This window comes from Apostichopus japonicus, chromosome 13, assembly GCF_037975245.1.
Source record: "Apostichopus japonicus isolate 1M-3 chromosome 13, ASM3797524v1, whole genome shotgun sequence".
Taxonomy (NCBI): Eukaryota; Metazoa; Echinodermata; class Holothuroidea; order Aspidochirotida; family Stichopodidae; genus Apostichopus; species Apostichopus japonicus.
The window spans coordinates 17,714,871-17,734,356 of NC_092573.1; the positions used below are offsets into that span (position 1 = coordinate 17,714,871).

At 36.5% G+C, this 19,486-nt stretch overlaps 2 protein-coding genes across 3 annotated transcripts; one reads left to right on the forward strand and one right to left on the reverse strand.

The window, feature by feature from the left end:
* The first annotated feature begins 806 nt into the window (after positions 1 to 806).
* LOC139978185 (perilipin-3-like) lies at positions 807 to 13,261 on the forward strand. Of its 2 annotated transcripts, none has more exons than XM_071988107.1 (8): positions 807 to 1,001; positions 2,587 to 3,036; positions 3,528 to 3,705; positions 4,371 to 4,606; positions 5,012 to 5,176; positions 5,836 to 6,000; positions 6,988 to 7,113; positions 11,961 to 13,261. In XM_071988107.1, the coding sequence occupies exons 2-8, from the start codon at positions 2,665 to 2,667 to the stop codon at positions 12,066 to 12,068; spliced, it is 1,350 nt and encodes a 449-aa protein (XP_071844208.1). In that variant the 5' UTR covers positions 807 to 1,001; positions 2,587 to 2,664; the 3' UTR covers positions 12,069 to 13,261. The 2 variants fall into 2 exon arrangements, with proteins under 2 accessions (XP_071844208.1, XP_071844210.1); XM_071988109.1 differs by lacking the exon at positions 11,961 to 13,261 and adding an exon at positions 8,210 to 11,541 and having other exon boundaries at positions 808 to 1,001.
* On the reverse strand, positions 13,072 to 19,042 carry LOC139978186 (immediate early response 3-interacting protein 1-like). Its single transcript, XM_071988110.1, has 3 exons — positions 18,882 to 19,042; positions 17,219 to 17,320; positions 13,072 to 14,646 (listed from the first exon to the last, which is right to left on the reverse strand). Exons 1-3 carry the CDS (start codon positions 18,970 to 18,972, stop codon positions 14,591 to 14,593), a joined length of 249 nt encoding a protein of 82 aa, XP_071844211.1. The 5' UTR covers positions 18,973 to 19,042; the 3' UTR covers positions 13,072 to 14,590.
* Positions 19,043 to 19,486: the final 444 nt, after the last annotated feature.

The following is a 19,486-nucleotide window of genomic DNA, read 5'->3' on the forward strand; positions in this document are numbered from 1 at the left end:
AAAGAGAAAATGCCATGCAAGGGGAATTATCTTGCAAAATTTAGTACAGACCACAATGCAGACGCTCCGGTTCACACGTACTGTCAAGGTCATTGCGTACCATGTCCTCAAGTTCAACTCTTTGGGAACATCACTAGGACAACATGTGAAAACCGTTGAAATAGAGTCTACGGACGCCTCAGTTAACCGTAAAACCGTAAATAAAGTGTGTGAAATCTTGGTTCAAACTAGCAATGTTCTAATGTTTAGAACTTTGATAATTACTCAAAGTAAATGAATGATCGCCTTTGTGATATTGAATATAATATTTTTTAGAATGCTATGCCATTCTCTTGACAACACTGCATCTCCAGTTCGATGTACTATACGCCAAAAAACAACCTTAAACTACACCCAATCCCCTATCCATGCATCACATCTCATGAAATATTTCTGGAAGGTATATAGATTTAGACAAATTTCATCAATACGTCCTCCAGTGTGCTGGCAAACATAAACATAATCGAGTAACGTAATGGACTTTGTCAAAATGGAACACGAGTTCTCCACTACTTTTCGTTATGAAGTTCACCTTCACTATGGAAAGCAATAATTTCGAAGAACCGTGTTATGTGTTTCCACTTCTTGTTGCTATATTTGCTGATGAACACACATTTTACACAATAGCTACATCATTAGAATTCTAGTTTACAAAATAAGAAAATTTATTTTATAAAAGTATCATTATTGTCAATTATTTTCTAACAGCAAATTGTTCTTAAGGAAAAATTCATATATGATATGTTTTTAATTGCAAATTACATGTTAGATTGTGGAAGCAAAGTACAGCACCTTCTTAAACCGAGGTATGACGCAATACCAACGTTAACCAGTTAAGAATTAGCCAACCATTAAAGTGTTCTGTCTATCACGTTATCGACATTCAGACTAATATAATACGACGGAAAGGACCGAACGCATATCACACATTCACAGTGGAAGGAAGGATCACTCTTAAAGAGGTTAGTTTTAGGATTAAGTTTTATTCTTCCCTTCTCATTTACCACGTATTAGTATTAAATAATTTTAGCTATTGATATTACTATAACGTCACGCCTAACGTTAGTGGTGGACGTTAGAGGTAATATGACCATGACTTGATGCTACACTACTGTATGTGCCCTTAGTGCACAAGCGTTTCGTATTCTAAAAGGAATTTGTGTAGGCTACCAATTAAGTACCATCATTTATGAATTGTCAACACATGTGTGAAGCTTGGATTCAAGCTACGGGTATGAAAAGCTGTTATAATTTAGCAAAGGATTTTATTAATGAGTGCTACGACTTACACTACAGACCAGTGTCAGTATGGGTATTGAGTAAACAATCAGTTTGCCCACCAGGTTGGTTTGATGTTCGTGTTTCTTGAAAACTCAAAGAGCTGCAAAGAAGTATTATATAGGCACTAATTTAAGTTAGATTTTTAATTTAATATAAATTAAAGGCATTGAAGACTCGCCCCAAACTGCGTGCGGCCATCTGAAAAAGTTAACTTTCTGTTGCTTGCGAGTGACATTTTGTTTGTGTCGCTACAAAATGCAGACAGTAATGAAACATGAAACCTTGTTTTCTTTAGCTGGACCTGAGATGTTCATCGCTGTATCGTTTGTTCACTGTGCTGTGGGTACTGGCTGCAGCTGTATGTACTGACTGTACACTAGTATCTATTTACCGATGGTAGCAAGCTGTATGTGTATTTTCTAGGATCGATGGTGGTGTCTAACACTTCTGTTACACCTCATTGGAAACTAGGTCAGATTACCGGCATTAGACGTTTCTTTTTGCGCGAGTCTTCACACCCTTTAAACAGCACAATCCAGTCACAATTTTAAGATATACTTCAGCAATGCTGTTGTATTGTAAGCTAAATTTATGGTCTTATGCATTAAGAAAGTTTGCAACAATCACAGGTCTGCCTTTAAGCTAAATTTGTTCTTTCAAAGTCTATGATGGACATAAAAACAAATAATCTTATCAATAACTTTTATGTTATTTCATGACTGAAAATGAGTGAAAGTAAAAAAAATCAATATTAAAATGGGACTAGTACACTTCAATATGGTCACAATATTAGCTTTTCTACTTGCTTCAGTTTAAACTACTGTAAAGATGACATAAATTAGACTGCCATGGTGTTATGTTCAAAATTTTATATTGAAATGCCTTCTGCAAATATTCAGACCATTAGAGATCATGATGTAATCTGCTTGGTAGGGTAGTGGCTTAGTACAAGCTGTTGAAGGTCATTTTCATGTGAGAAACCCAGAGCAAATTTTTAAGTGCAAATTTATTTCCACCTCTATATGGATGGAGGAAGGACAAGGTGCCTTTCCTGGTAGGGTATTGAAATATTTTTGTGAAGGAGTTCTGTGAATGTCACCTGGTCAGGCTGTATTGGATTGAGCAATAGCTAGCTGAAAAGCTGAAGTGCTCCTTGATGCCAGAAAGACTAAGTATTAATTTTTAAGTTTGTGTTTATTGTAAATCTTACTGCATAATGGTCTGATAAAAGATTAATCACTGTGTTTTTGTTGTTACTGTACGCAGGTAATAAAATCTCCCCAGCTTTGCACCTGAAATACAGTACACATTTTAAATCTGGACTCAAAGACACAATTTAACAGAATGGAGGATATAAGCCACAACTCAGTCCCTGACAACTCAGTCCCAGACAACTCCCTCTCGGACAACTCTATCACAGACAAGAACTCTGAAAACCAAGTTGATGATAATGCCATCTCTCGATTCACCAATTTGCCGATTGTGACGTCCGCATTGACCTCTGTGTCAGATGCCTATCAGTGGACGAAAGACAGTAACGCTCTCATTGGATATTCTTTGGGGATGGCAGAGAAATCGGTAGCATTGGCAGCTTACACTGCCCAGCCAGTGGTTAGTGCACTTGAACGGCCTCTTAGTGCAGTGAATTCTATGGCAAACCAGCAGCTCGATATGCTGGAAGAAAAAGTACCCATCTTGACCGAGCCCTCTGATGAGGTAGGTCACATGATGATAGAATGTGCTGAACAAAATCTTGTGTAACTTGAGTTTCATCAATTTGTCACATTTGTAGTTTGTAAGAAACTTTACCAACAGCCGATTTTTTTCCCCAACTTAAGCTCAAATTTCTAAATGCAGTCATCTTCCAAAACAGGTAGAAAGAATACAGAGTTTGTTGTGCAGGATATTTGACTAATGAAAATAATCCTCTGACCAAATTCCTTGGAGGATTTTACCAAATTTTTAAGCAAATTAAAATTTTACTTTCTGACATTTCTGATGAATGTGAAAGTCACCTTCATGATTTCAGAAATTTCCTGAACTCTAATTCTTATGTTACCTTTGAATCATTGGTCTAGATCATGAATGTAAAAATTATAACTACCGTACCTTGTGATATGTAAGCACAATTTTTCAAGAACATCTGTGAGAATGGCTTATCTTCCTGGTTTGATGCAATGTTATCGATATGTGTCTGTCCCTTGCAGGTTGTTAAGACTCTCAAGGAGAGTGCATGGACAGCAGTTGAACATAGCAAGGTGGCTGGAACACAAAAGATGAATCAACTAATGGACACCAGGGTCGGACAAGTTGTAGCCTCTACGGTAGACGCTGCGCTTCAGTTATCTGACATGGCAGTTGACTATTGTCTCCCTGACGAAAAGGGTAAGCCGTAGGGTCACTGGTGTAATTTTACAAAGGACTTATGAGGGGTATAGCAAATACAGGTTATGAACATTGGTTGAAAGAACCATAAAAAACACAGGGATAAAACAATTTTAAGTAAAAGTACACAAACTTCTGCAATTGGTAGTCACCAAACCTGCCTACAATACATTTTTCCTCATTTCTAATGAACTACATTAGACTTAGTATTCAAATCTAGGGCCATTTGTGATTATTTAAAAGTTTTAAGCATGTGGTTGTATTTCTTTAACAGTTAAGTCAGAAGATCCTATTTAAGCTCCTTTCCCAGAGATGCACTAATTTATTTATGACTGCTCTGAAGGTAATTTTATCTTTTAACGTTCCACAAGTTTGTGATCAGCTTTTGTTTACACTGATTCCTTGGCCATAATGATAACTAATTACTTATCTATTATCTTACCTGATAACTGTACTAGCTTGGGTAGGAGGTACATTAGCAGTGAAATTATTGTAGCTGAGAGAATTAGAGATCTGTATCAGAAAAAGTAAGCTAAAACAATACCAATGCAACAACCACCTAACAAAGTATTTTGTTTTCACATTTTTAAGTGGTGGGGAATTGTTGGCCAGGAAAACAAATCCAGCCGTTATAAGGCAGATTCTTGTCTCATCTCATTGTTTAGCTAAGTCAAATGAAGCAGAGGTTGAGCAGGAGAAGGATGCATCAGAGGAGAAGGGTGTGACTGAAAATGAGGTCGCTGTTCCTAGCAATGAGAGATTTTCGCATTCTGTAAACCGAGCATCTCAAGTGTCTACCAAAGTTAGGAAACGCCTCTACCACAAAGCGTTGGTCAACATTCAATATGCACAGAGGAGGAGTGAGGAAACATTGCAGAAACTCCATTTCACTGTGGATCTTGTAAGTACAAAGCAAAACATTCTTTGTCTCTCGGTCAGATTTGTGGAATTAATACCACTTGGTAGAGAGAGGGTGGACTGAGGGCTATTTACTGTGAATCAACACATCACATCTTGGACAACCTCAAGGTTATATGGTGTGGGCTTTAAGATAAGGATATGACTCGGCTTAGAACACTGCACAATCCTTACAAAATTAACCCTGGTCAATGAATAAAATTGAAAAGATATTATCTTCCCCCCCCCCCAAAAAAAAGAGGAAATTTTCAAGATATTTTACAACAGTGTTGTTTTGATATAAACAATTTTTTTTTTCTTAACTTAGAAAACAAGAAAAGTTGCTTCTGTTTTGCATGGTATAAACTGTCTTTTTACAAGGGGTTTTGTATTTGTTTCCTTCTTGTAGATTCAGTATGCAAAGGAGAACATTGACTCTGCCAATAGTGGAATGAAGTCAAAAGTAGACTCAACGCAAGAAAACCTCTGGAGGACATGGAATGATTGGACCACGGATCATAACGAAGATGTGGAGAAAACTTCAGGTGAAGAAGACGAGGATGTAGAGGGCAAGGTGAGCTCATTGGTTTAGGGATGGAGAGAAAAGGTTGGTTTAGATGAAAGAAATACTTCATGGCCATATCATAGACCAAAATTCACTTCCAAGGTTGGTAACATTTCGATGGTGTCCCTTTGTCAAATGTACACTTCATATCTTAAAATGCAGGCTACATATATGGATCTCCTTCAGTTTGTTGGGGTACAGGGATGTGGAAGCCCTGATTTCCTGGAAGTTTGCTAATGGGTGCAATGAATGATGTGGTAGAATTTCCTAACCAGTACAATTTGTAATTCTTAATCCCACAAATGAAACCTACTCTCTGGCCACCTAATGTAAGATTTCATAGCAGACATTTCTGACAATTTGATGTACACACTTTCTCTGTGGACATCACTATCACTTTGAATGTCATGGATATTCAAAAATTAAAAGAGTTAACATTTACTAACATAATACAACCAATGAAATGATTTGGACATAACCCATTTAAATACAGAAATGAGAACACGAAAAAACACTCCATTCAGATTATTATTGGCTGAGCAATTTGTACACCATTTTGCATCAGTTAGGATTCCTGGTGGAAAAATGCAACAGTGCTGTGCTAGTCAGACGCATCAGATTATAAATAGCTTAACATCTTTCCCTTTCATATTTTCTGTTTTTTCCAGACTGGTGAAGAGAAAACCCTTGCCATCGCCAGGAATCTTTCCAGGAGGTTACGGAATCTTACAATTAACCTCTCAACCAGTATCAGGGTCTTGCCGCAAAATCTTAGGCAGTCAGTAGAGGATGCAAGGTCAACTGCCGAAGTTCTATTCACCACATTTGAAGAGGCAAGTTAAACTAGGGAATGAATTAGAGATTTTCCATCTTGCATTTAGCCAGGTCTTTAAGTTGGTTTCCATAGGGACAAAGGACATGAAGGGCATCTTTTGCCTGTCGATTCTGTAGATATGAAAACTTTGAATCTAGAAATAATGGGTATGGTAATACAAGGCCTCCATACAATTGTCGTTCTTTACGGTATAACAGCGTGGCATTACGTGGCATCCATACCACTGTCATTCCCTGCATTATGGTATCCTAACTAATTTCAAAGCAAAGGATAAACAATTACCAGTTTAGTTGCAACATTTTTGCTGTCAAGTAAAAGTATTTCCAAAGTTGAGCATGGTATGGCATCAGTCTATATATGTGTAAAGTTGTGTAGCATACAACCATTTAACTACCATTTGTGAATTAGCCTCAGCTACAACTTTTATTGTCTGCATTGAACCATGGGCTTTAAGCATTGGAACCAAATATGTTTTACTTTGTTGAACCATGGGCTTTAAGCCTTGGAACCAAGTCTGTTTTGACTGTGTTGAACCATGGGCTTTAAGCCTTGGAACCAAATCTGTTTTGACTGTGTTGAACCATGGGCTTTAATTTAAGCCTTGGAACCAAATTTGGTTTGACTGTGTTTAACCATGGGCTTTAACCTATAAATCAAGTCTGTTTGACTGCATTGAACCACATGTGGGCTTTAAGCATTGGAACCAAATCTGTTTTGACTGTGTTGAACCATGGGCTTTAACCTATAAACCAAGTCTGTTTGACTGCATTGAACCATGGGCTTTAAGCCTTGGAACCAAATCTGTTTTGACTGTGTTGAACCATGGGCTTTAACCTATAAAACTAATTGTGTTTGACTGCATTGATCCATGGGCTTTAACCTATAAACCAAATGTTGAAATAGATCCTGAATAGTTAGAATGTTAAAGTTGATTTTCTTTGTAATCTTCTTAACTTTATTTTATAATCTTTTTCACTTTTTTCAGGCTCAGTATTTCAAAGATTTACCATCATCTATATTGACTGGTGCTAAAGATCGCCTGGTTCAGTTAACAGAGGGGTCTGTCATGTTAGCCGATTACTTGGTCAACTCCCCAGCAATGCAGTGGTTGGTGAGTATCTCTTTTTGATAATTTTTTTCTCTTTTCATTCCATTAGCCATATCTAAGAGCCGCCAGACTTTGGTCTTGTCTCCGGTCACTGTACCAATTTTATTCTGAAGTCGTTTATGTTACATACTGCACTGCCAGGGCTCAGTTGCACAAAAACGTATCGATGCATGCTGGGTTAGCTTAGATGTTGGCTGGGTTTCTGTCCCCTTTCGAGTTTCTCTTAGACTAGAAAATGAGGTTACAAACCAAACTGTAGCAACAAGGTCCTTGTATGCTTCGACTTTAGTCAATAGACTATTTTGGTAGAGTCGGTGACAAAGAAGGGACTAAATCTACTGTTTGCTATAAATATTATGGATAGTTTATATAACTGCCACAGGAATTAATATGAATTAGATTAATGCATGTTGCCAGAGTGTTAATCCTTGATACAAAATCTTAAGTAATACAACGTGCACACTGCTGACAAAACATTTTCAAATTTTTTGTTTGAGCAAATGATTTAGGCAGAAAACTGAATAAACTGTAGTAAAATGGATTGAAAGAAAACGGACACTATTTGTAGCCAGAGTGGGGATTACATGAGGAAGCCCAGACACACAAACCTTGCCCACTAACGACTGAAATATTTCACTCCAAATTTTGGCTGCTTTGATTTAAACGGGGGAAGCAAAGAGGTTAAGAAAACATGGGGGGTGGGGAGAAATGACTAAATAGGAACAGAAACAGAATGGCAGTTATTGCAGGGAATGGTTTATCTGTCCTTACTTTGGAAATGCTGTTCAAAAATATGCAATTCACTACACATATGCTATGAAGGCTATTAAATAAATTGATAAATATCGAGATCTTAGATTCTCCCCACCCCATGTTAAAATTTCTGTAAGCTAGCGCTGCAGATTTTGTCTCATGTTCTGCATGCTTTACTCTCACAAGTAGAAGATAGTCACTAGTGTAGCAGTCATATTACTTCTTCTCTTTGTCAAACACGTCATCTCATGCGTTCTTCTGTCTCCTCCATCTCGGCCAAAGCCTTCATCAGCCTCCTCAGAGGAAACAATCTATCGAGTATTTTGTTGACCATCTCTATCTACAGGTACCAGCTGGATTTCAGCAGTTGATTTTTCATTCTAGGCAGGCAATAAGCCACAAAGAGAAATCGTTATGACTAGCCAGGGAAGACCCCATTCTGTCCAATCCAAAACAATCGACCTTGGTTACCCGTATAAAGTCCCGGGGTGCTGTAGTACCAGGCATGAAACACGACTCGCCTTGCTTGTACTCCGCTGAATCTGAAATAACATTTTATTTATGCGATTTTGAATGCGATCGGTTTCCCAATTTAGTGTATAATTTGAAGTTGCAGTGTAGAATATCCCATGAAGCGGCTTTCCAGTTCTTATTAAAACTAAGAGTCATCGGAGCCAAAGCAGGCCAGAGGCGTCATAGGAGCTTGATCAGAAGCATTCCTGCTCCCAGAGGATAACCCAAGAGGGACAGTGGTAACTTTTGGCCAGTATCCGTCGTGTGCATAGCTTCTGTAAGAAGTTCTCTGAGGGACGATGACAACAAGCGCAAGAATTCATCATTCACCGACAAGTTGGATGAAATATTTGGATGAGAAGTGGAGGTGGTTTTTTAGAAAGAAACATTATGAAACAAAAATTTATAAATTTATCTGAAATACATCCATCATGGAGGTTCTCTTTATTAAAGAGGGAAATTGAAGATTTTTGTGACTGAATGGAGGACTAATGAGGAAACATATCATAATCATTGTAAATGAAATAGACTTGCATTGTGCAACTGTGGAATACACATGTCGGATACCCATTTTAGAAATCCCTAAGTCCAGTACTGCAGTGCAATGGTGTTGTTGAACTTGTTGTGTTGAATTTTTTAAACTGAACTAAAGCTAAGCTTGACAAATTGAATAATATCTTGTTTATCAAGTCTATGTCATTGATAAAACCCAACAGTATTGGGGAGGTAAACAACCATGAAAAAATGAGAATTTTTTTGTAAATGAAGTATCCTTTGATGTGTTGGCTCATGATAATAGTTTGTGAACTTTGCGAATGAAAAGTGTGATTTGCAATTACTGTAATTCCTTTAGCATAAGATTGTTTCTCTCTATGTGGTTCATTATTCCATCAAAAGAATGTGATTAAATAATAATGATTAATGGAGGATGGCTATGAACAATAAGACAATTTGTAGTAAAGAGACACATTAAGAAAGATTCATAAGCCCTCCTGGAACCCCATCCTTCCACCTTCAGCCTTCCACCTTCATGCTGATATACTTCTGTTGTTTTATAGCACTGAAGTTCATAAACTCTTGCGGCCTTCTTGTGCTTCCGGTAGAAATCTGAGTGTGAAATTTGTGATAAATCTGCAATTAATTGGTATTTCTTATTCTTTGATAGTGCAATTGATTTTACAAAAAGCTGTAGTTTGTCTGTTTATGTGACCAAACCCATACGTGTGATTTTGCTATTTCTTATTCTTCCGTTGGAAGGTATGCGGTTCCAGTTATTCTGATGTTAGAGACTACTTTTATTGCAATTTTCATATTCACACTCATTTATCACTTCTAATTTGCCATCTTTTAAACTGCTACTACAATTTTAACATCACTCATTTTGCCTTGGGTGGAGGGGGGGGGGATGGAGTTATAAGTGTTAGCTCAAAGTGTAGGTAATCCTAGCAAATTATGTGCAAAACTGAAGCAAATTCATTAATTTTGTTGGTAGATTGTGTTAAATGTCTCCTTAATATAATAAAGCTATGATTTTTTTTTTATCTTTGCTGTAGTGTATTGAGTAAAAAAAATTGAAAGGTTGATAATGAAAATACTGATGCAAAGTAACAAATGTGTCTGTCCTCTTTGATGATAAAGTAAAGCTCTAAGACACATGTTACTGAATGATTTGCTAAACTGCAGTAATCTCTGGCAGATTACCAAGAATTTATTGAGAAAGACGATTTTTGTTGAATAGGAGTGTGTATGTATGTATATGTATGTACAATTGTACATGTCTATATTTTTGTACATGTATGTGAATGTTTGTATGTATATACCTACAAACATACATAGTTACATTAGTTATATAGTTACATTTGCACCATTTCTTTGACACCACAAGTTATAATCAATTTGAAATTTTAAAACTGACAAAAATTGTGTTCAATAATCATTCTACATGAATATCATTGATATTTGACACAAATTCAATGCTAGAAATTTGTTGAATTAGAATGTAATTATTCTTTGAGAAGGAATGAGATAAATATACATTTTTGGATCATTGGCAACAAAAATGGTGAATATTATGTAAATTGTGACCAAACACATCATAAACAGAACCGTTAGTATCAAAATAGTACAAAAAACCACTCAAACTGATACTCACAGATGATACTATTATGTAATTTAATATGATGTAATTGCAAAAGTGTAACCCAATTAAGAGTAATTTAAAAAAATCAGATTAACTTTTAGGAATAAAACTGTTTGGTAACTAAACAGAAACTTTGGTAAGTTTTTAATATAGGAATCAAGATTCACAGGCTAATAGAGCATGACATGTGAACATTGCCTACCCATAATGCATTCTGCCTCATATCCATCCTTAACAACAATTTAGAAGGCTAACAGATAGGCCTCTGCTATCCTGCATAAGTTGCTGTGAAAACAAATCTAAACCTTATTTGGCCACCCAACCAGCGACCTGTTTAAAATTAGAATAAACGTCATAAAATGTCATGAAAAGATATCATAAAAGAGCTTTAAAACCTTAGCAAAAGTGAAATAATATGGTTGGACTTTAAATCTGAGAATACCATATCATTTGGCTTAGTGTCTCTTATAATTTCTCAACAAAGCTATGAAGAATAAATTTATGAGTTGTTGGTTTATGTGTTTCTTGTAATGAATATTCAACAGCTGATATGCAAATGAGAACCTTAGTTCTAAGACATGTTGCAATCATCCAGAGGATATCCCATGTGCTCTTACATCAGGACTGATGCGTAGAATGTGAGTGAGATGAGACCCATACTCAAGTCATCCGATGACACATTTAATCTGCGATTGACGATGGAACCAATGTATGGGTGTTTCAGCATAAGGACTGGCTATGAAAATAGAGAGGACAATTGCACATGAAAGACGGGGCAAATCCCAGCTTTGGGAAGCATCCAGTCTGACTTCCTGAATGAGGGCACACTATCAAAATAGGATAGGACCAGCTTGCAGCATATAGATGGGGAAGACATGTAACTGACCATGAAGCATACCAAAGAATCAGTGATGTGAAACCCCAATTTTTGACCTCAAATCCCTCCTGGGAAGAGACTTTCAGTTTGAAGTTGAAGTGATGGCAGCATTCTACAAGAGGATAAAAAACTCCCTTCTCGTCCCTTCCAGATAATAGATATGAAAGAGAATTTCTGTAAAGAACTACTGACTTGTTCTTGCGTCCTGTTCACTTTCTTATTACTTTTCCACCATTAGTTGCAAAGTTGTATCATTGCAGTTCATAGATAGTTGCTAGTAGTGATGGCTAAACAAAATGGGCCTTGAAAAAGCCTATTTTGATGTCCTTTCAAGTTAATATGTTATTTACCTTAATGACTTCCATTGTTTCATACAACAAAATGCATTACAATCAACAGGTCTGTCATAATGAAGTGCAAACTGCACCAAAACTCTCGTAAACACTGACTCAGAGAGAAGGTAGTTAAACTCAGGGTGTTGGAGGATCAAAATGGTGACAAAGAGACATGTACCTAATGAGATGAACTTTTGGCACAGAGTTATTACAATTATCTTTTCTTTTTCAGGTTCCGGACATAAATATCGACGAGCTTGAATTTGACTTTGAAATGGATGTGGAGGAAGAAGATCCCATCGTGTGTAACCACGTCGGTCATTTACCGCATGGCAATTAGTCGAATGGAATGCCTCACACAGCCATGCATCATGAATATTAATCAGCTGCGATCATATATGTGTTTAACTTGTAATTTGTTCTGCATCCACCGATCTAAAATCCACCAGTGCTTGTTTTTCCCCCTTGAAAATTCACAGAGCTTTGTCGCAGTAGACACAATCTGTGTTACAGAGCTATTCTCGGTGGTCGTCTACTTATAGTGCCCATGTTCTCTTCTACTGAGTGGTTTAGTGGCATGTTCTGTGTTACGTACAGATCTACTGTTCTTGATCATATGATGTGCAAGAGAGACATTATTGATGCTCACGTTCTGTGCTGCATATTTTGAGGGAGATTGACCTTTTGTGTTTTCTCTGCAAACTTTCCTGATACAAGAAACTCTGATAACAAAATGAAAATGCAGTTTATTATGAACTTATAAAGCCCATGTGTAATTTCAAATAATGGAGACAAGGTCAAATCTTTATAGGCAAAATTTCTAGAAATTGTCTACGATTGAACATATCTGGTCAATGCATATTTGAAGTTTTAGTATTTTTGAAAAGAACCTTCAACTCACGGAACACTGAATTTCATTTTTCAGGATGTGATAATTAATCAACTCAGCAAATGTTGGAAACCACTAATTTTGACCTTTCATCAATGCAAATACAGAAAAGCTTTATTTATATTAGAATTTAGCAAGCTGGCCTTTCATTTCATACAATTTCATTCAGGTATTTTATACTGGACAGGTGACATTGAATTTTTCTGTTAACTACAAATGTTGTTGTTTGTATTTCCATCACAGAAAGCCAATACCATGAAAAGAAAACAAGCTGTCAAAATTTATACAAACTAACAAAGAAAAATTGTTTTTTTATTGGCTATAATGAGATCAAGCCTGTGACCTCAAATGTACAAGTTGTATATTCTATCCAGTCCCAGGTTGATAGTTTTCATTACGATCATGTAAAGTGAACAAGTCCACACGATCAAAAGTTTTAAAAAAGTCACTGGAATACTTTTCATCTCTGCCTCGAAACATTTTATTGCTTCTGCTATAGTAGGAAAGTAATTTCCAAACAGCTCAGAGAGCCATTTACATGTAATAATTACGTTGCTGTAACTGTTTAATGTCTATGTGATTTGGTGAGTTCTGAACTCACCAGAAATGTTAAACGTATGCAATAAATAATAGTAAACAACTGATTGAATTTGTCTCCATCATCTATCTGTCTACACTATGATTTCAGCCGAGCTTGTTTTTCCTTCTTCACATAACCCGCATTGTGCAATTCAGGCAATTTACTTGTTAAATGATATTGGATCTAAACAAGTCAATCTCTGTCCCTCCATTTTCAAAGCCCCCCCCCCTCTCTCTCCATCAGTCTTTCCTTCCTCTCAAGAAGAGTTCCATTTATGCCTTAAACACTATAAAAGCCTTTTCTGAACCAGAATGTAAAGATGCATTGTGGTTTGGATGATGTAACATATGGTTTGCTTCATGAATTTGACATAGTACATACTTGATCTAAGTAATACAGTGAAAAGCAGTGTCAGGTGACAAACAATAAATTCAAAATGATACAGACTGTCCTGAAATGACCATCGACCTCAACCCTGGCTTCTTGTACTAAATGTGATAGATACATCAACATACTAATTATGACATCTGTCTTTGTTGAAATGTGTAAGACATGGTTTTCACAATTTGACTCCTGGTGAACTCAAACCTCCACCAAAAACAATCATTACACAATCAATTACATAAAAACAAACAATTACATATGTTCAAGCTTCCCTTGTGATATTATGTTTAGGACGCAGTATAAGTAGAGAGACAGGTAAGAGGGGAGCAAAGTAAATGTCTGGTTGTTGACTTCAAATGACCTTTGACCTCCACCAAAAGCAATAATAGGCTCCTATTTAAATTTGATATGGTACATATACAGGCTTCTTGTTCTTAATGTGGTACTTATACACACTAAATATGAAATTGGTCCAACCTTGCTTCTTGAGATATAGTGTTTACAAACTGGGTGTCACAAACGCACCGACACACACATACGCCATCATGAATGCAAAGGTTATGATTATCATCGAAACCAAATATATCGTAAGAGGATTAATACAAAATATGCCACTACTGGCAGTAACAAAGTTTTACGTTGAGTTCAGTGTGTGATGACATTTATCAAAGTTATGGTCATTTTCTAAATATGCTTGGTCAACTTAAGGCAAACAACGGCTCAATATACCACTGGAGAAACAATACTGGTTCTTACTGCAGAAGCACAGGCAGCATTGAATGTCTTCCAAGCCCCACAGGCCCACATTCAAAACATAACTCCAACTGTCAACTTCAGGATATCTCTGTAGAGGGTTGAGTGAGGCCACTGTTTTGTGAAGTGGAAACTTACTGGCACGCGATGGCAAGCTGGAAAAATGTTTGCCTTAGAAGTTAGAGAAAGATATTGCCTGTGAAATGGAGTTCTCCCAGCCTGGCTGTCATCATCCGCATCCAAGTTATAACGGTTATCATCCAAATACCAGTTTCAATAGTATGGTCACAACATTCAGGAATATCAAGGGCACTGCACAAGGAAGATAAAACAAGAGGACAGTAATGCTGGTTCTCCATTATCGTCACATTAGATATGTAAGAAACTTTTCTTCTCAAAAATGGGGCCCTTTCAGAATGAACAAATTGAAACTTCTAGGGCAGGTCCAAGCTATTTGCACTGTGACGTAAGGGACATTTCAGAGACTTAAATGTGTCTAAAAGTTATAAAAAAATTATTTTCCAGAAACTTTTTCAGGTTTTCATATTTGTTATTGCTGCTACTTAATTACAAACTCATGAAGATTTCCTACACTTGCTTTAATTAGTTCCCATCTTAATTAATGTACAGTGTGACGTACGGGACCAGAGAATTTTGTGTTTTTTTTACTAAAGAGCAAAGCTGAAACCCCTCTGAAATTAGGAGGGCAGTGATCAAGCTGTTATAACTAGTGAATAGCCTAACCTTCAAAGGTCTAAGCTGTAACATATTAGAAAACAATATGAAGCCATTCCAGTACAGTGGTTACACAAATGAAAATTGTCCTGTGACGTACGGGACATGTGACGTACGGGACAATTTGTCCATATACAAATTGACTATGAAAACTCATATCTTTATTCCTGAATATACCATAACAAGCTGATTTCTACATAAAAACATTAATTTGGATATGCCAGAACAATGTCATTGGTAATTTCATGCCATATTTCCTTCTTTCTGGGATACGGAAAAGAGCAGTGACTGTACTTGTGAGATCATTCCACGTAAAACATGGAAGGCGTAAAGTATTAATCTACTCTACACATATATACATCAAATACTCATAACATCAATTCTACAGGTAACTTTGTTAGACCACAAATGATTCAAGATGCAAAGTTTTGGTGCAAAACTGTTTTGGTATATATACTGTACAACACTGTATCATACTCCCCACTATTGACCCTGAAGTTGAAATATGATCCATCCCATTCAAAACATACCAAAACGTCCACAGTAACGTGACGTCCATGTCATGTCCATCTATGAAACTAGTACAACAAAGAAAACTCTATAGACCTAATACTGGTTATCAGACCAAATAGTCAAAATCAATTCTTGCTTTGTTAGACCACAAATGATTCAAGATGCAAAGTTTTGGTGCAAAACTGTTTTGGTATACTGTATACTGTACAACACTGTATCATACTCCCCACTAATGACCCTGAAGTTGAAATATGATCCGTCCCATTCAAAATATACCAAAATGTCCCCAGTAATGCCACGTAATGTCCATCTATGAAACTAGTACAACAAAGAAAACTCTATAGACCTAATACTGGTTATTGAAGAAACTCATGAGTGATTGTCCTATGCAAAAATTGGGCGAGCGAAACTCTACACTTGTAACTAAAAATCTCAATGTCTACTATCTAAGTTCAGGACACAAGAACATTGTTGCACATTATCATAGTCACACTTCACAATAGGCCTACGAAATTTTGAAATGCAAACTCAACATTCTTGAAGTCGTCCTTATTCAATGTCAATGTTGAGTAGCATTGTAGATGATTCTGTATCCCGCCCACACACACAATTGACTTCCCGATAGTCAAACAAAACCTGGGCTGTTGGTGGTCATCAGTCAATAGTTTATTTGGTGCCATGATGTGCTCTTCAGGCATGCAGGGATTATAAGTGCAACTACCAGCTTTCAACAAAATAAACTTGTAAGCATTGGAAGGTTTCCAGTAAAGGTCCCCATTGGAGCCCATACATGTTTATTATGTATAAATATAGGGTTTCCACCACACTATGTCCCGTACGTCACATTTTGTCCTGTACGTCACATTTTTAAATTTGATAATTAGATTTGCAGTGAATATTATTTCAATTTTTTGGGGATGGATATTGTTGAACAATGTTCTTAATTAGAACTTTATAGAATATCACCCAAAAAAATTGTTCCTCCATATCAAAACTTGAAAAAAAGTGCTGAAAATTGTGACGTACAGGACATCAGTGACACTAGCTAATTAGTATATTTAATTGATGAACCCCCAAACATAATATGTCAAAATTATTGGAAGGGTGTATCATGTCCCACATACAGTAACTTATATTCAATAAGTTCATATTGTCCCGTACGTCACACTGCAATTTGAATTTATGCAAATTAGCTGGCTGTAATTGTTTGAATAGGCAAAAAAATTCAAAAAAATTATGAAAATCTTAAATTTCAATAATTCAGCTTTAACATGACACCACATTTAGGGTGCTTCAGTAAAGTTTGAAATTTGGCTTCTAGGGATACAATAGCTTGGACCTGCCCTCTAAGGCAGTAAAACAATGATAGCGCATGCCATTTGCTTATAAGTTACAGGATATTTGAAGATTAATGGCAAAATAAGCTGAAAACACAAAACACAATTTTACCAAGCATATATACTCATATGAATCACAGGGAATCACAGGGATTCAAACCCATCACCTCTGGGTTATAAGCTCAGCACTGCGTTATCCAGCCCTTAGCTGTTGGTGATCCCTATATAGCCATTTCTTTACTATTAAGAGAAATTATGTTGAAACATAAACAACTGCTTACGCCTAAATGGCTTCTCACCTCTCATAACAGTTCGTATTGATCGAATTAAATTGATCAATTGGGCTTTCATGCCAGGTTCCTCTCCAAACCCTCCGATTTGTTGATCACCTCCCCAACCAACTGTTGAATGAGAAAGAAAAAGTGGTTGAAGTTTAAATGGTGTTAAGTCCAAACAATCTTTCTAACCATGCTGAGTGTGTTGTAAGGTTTCGTTTAGACATCTCTTTATCACCCTTCTAGCGTTGTGAGTTTATGTGTATTCATGATGACAAGACAGCTGCTCAAACTGGATCAGAGATACTGTTCCAAAAACACATCTTAAACACCACAACAAAACACTTTCCAATTCTTGGATCAATTATATAAATAAATATTAATAATGTAAATAGAAAAGAGAGCTATAATCGTTCTAATTATCATACTGGTACTACACTGAGGTGAAAGGGGAAAAAAAACAATGAGAAAACTCAGTAAGGTTGAGTATTTGAGTATCAGTATGCCCATAATGGTACACTGTAATGCTTTAAATATTGATATGCAGTATGCTCATGTTGAAACTATATACAGTATTTGATTCAGTTTTGACTGCTGCATTAGCATCACATTAGTCTCTAGAGGCCTAGCCTAGGTTTGTCTGAAACGTGCCATTGCAGAGGCTTGTGGTGAGCTTGTGATGAAGGCCTAAAGTTAGACCTAGTTTTTATGTGAATTGGGAGTCTGAAATTTGCTACCTACGCTTACATGATGACCAAACATAAACCTAGCGATATAAGCGTAATCTTAGTAGCAAGGTGGGTCCTATTATGACGCACTTTGCCACTTTGCAGAGGCGAAGTTTACTCAATGTTCTTGGCTGTGTCTTCACTAAAAATGAACTTGATAAAGCGGAATTCATCCAAAATTCACTTGGAGGATCTGGAATGAATAAAATACTAGGGATATTCTTCGTTTTAATTGTACAGTAATGTAACAAGGATAACTAGACAGTTTAATAAAGAATAAATAGGGATAATATTTTTATCCTTTACATTGGAAACAAAAAACATAACAGCCAAGAAGATGTAAGCTTACATAAAAAGGTAACCCTACTTGAAATTAATGATTTTTGACCTAAGCTTAGGTCTAAGCTAGCTTTGCAATTTTATATCACTGCTTGGCTTTTATGAAAAAAGGCATAAATGTGGAGACTTGCTAGGCCTAGCCTAGTAGTACTGTAGTACACCTCAACTTCAAGATTGGCTAACTTTCAGAGGCTGTGATATCATGAAAGTGTGTCATTAAAGGTCCTCCATCTTATTCATAATATAAGTCATTTTATTACAAGTTGTCTTTGATCTGCATTATTTCGTTTATAGACTAGGCAATAGGCTGGTAGTATTAAAATGCTAAATTATGGTACTAAAGATATAATTGGTAATCCTTAAGTACTGTGACAGTGTGACATAGCGTAATGTTAGGCTATTGTTACAAAGTAGATTAGTCTACTGTAGGTCTAACTAGTTAGGTCTACTGTTACTCTGACTCTGAGTCAGGGTAGAGGCCTAGGACCTAAGTATGGGTAGCCTAGGCCTAATTTAGGCCAGCGAGTGGCATAGGCCGAAGTTATATGTTAGGGTGATCGACAATTGATGTACAGTACACTTATTGACTTATTTAGAAGGCAGTACCAGAGTGTCTATACCTTTGCTTAAAAACCTCTCCTCATTCAAGACAGCAACGGCATTGATGCAAAGTAAAGCCGCCTCCAAGAGAGAATACAATCCAAACGCCATTTTCGTTCGGGATGATATGTATAACTGCAAGCTAAGGGTACGGAAATAATGTCATGTTGGCAAAATTAGTTTATAAATTGAGGGTGCTATAGCAGAATCGACAAACCATTTCAGACAGATCAGATCAAACGTTATTCGGGATGTTTTCCGGGAGCTAATGCACCTCAAAACATCCCGAAAAAAGTTAATCTACAACACACGCCGTGTCACATAGGAATATTCCGGTATTTGAATCATTTTCAATGAAAAAACATGCTCTTTTAGTTACAAAAAGGAAAGACTCATGATGAAAAGACTAGGATTTTTTTTATTCAAGTGGCACATTTTTTAATAACAAAAAGCAATGGCACATTTTGTTACAATTTTGTATTTTTGTTAATCAACCACAATTCAAAATACATTTAGGTTTCGATGACTGCATTATGCTAGACCTTTGCTTGTTCACCTGAAATAGCTCTGATAATATAAATGTTCTGAACCATTATTTTGATGTACAATTGCACTATGGCATGAT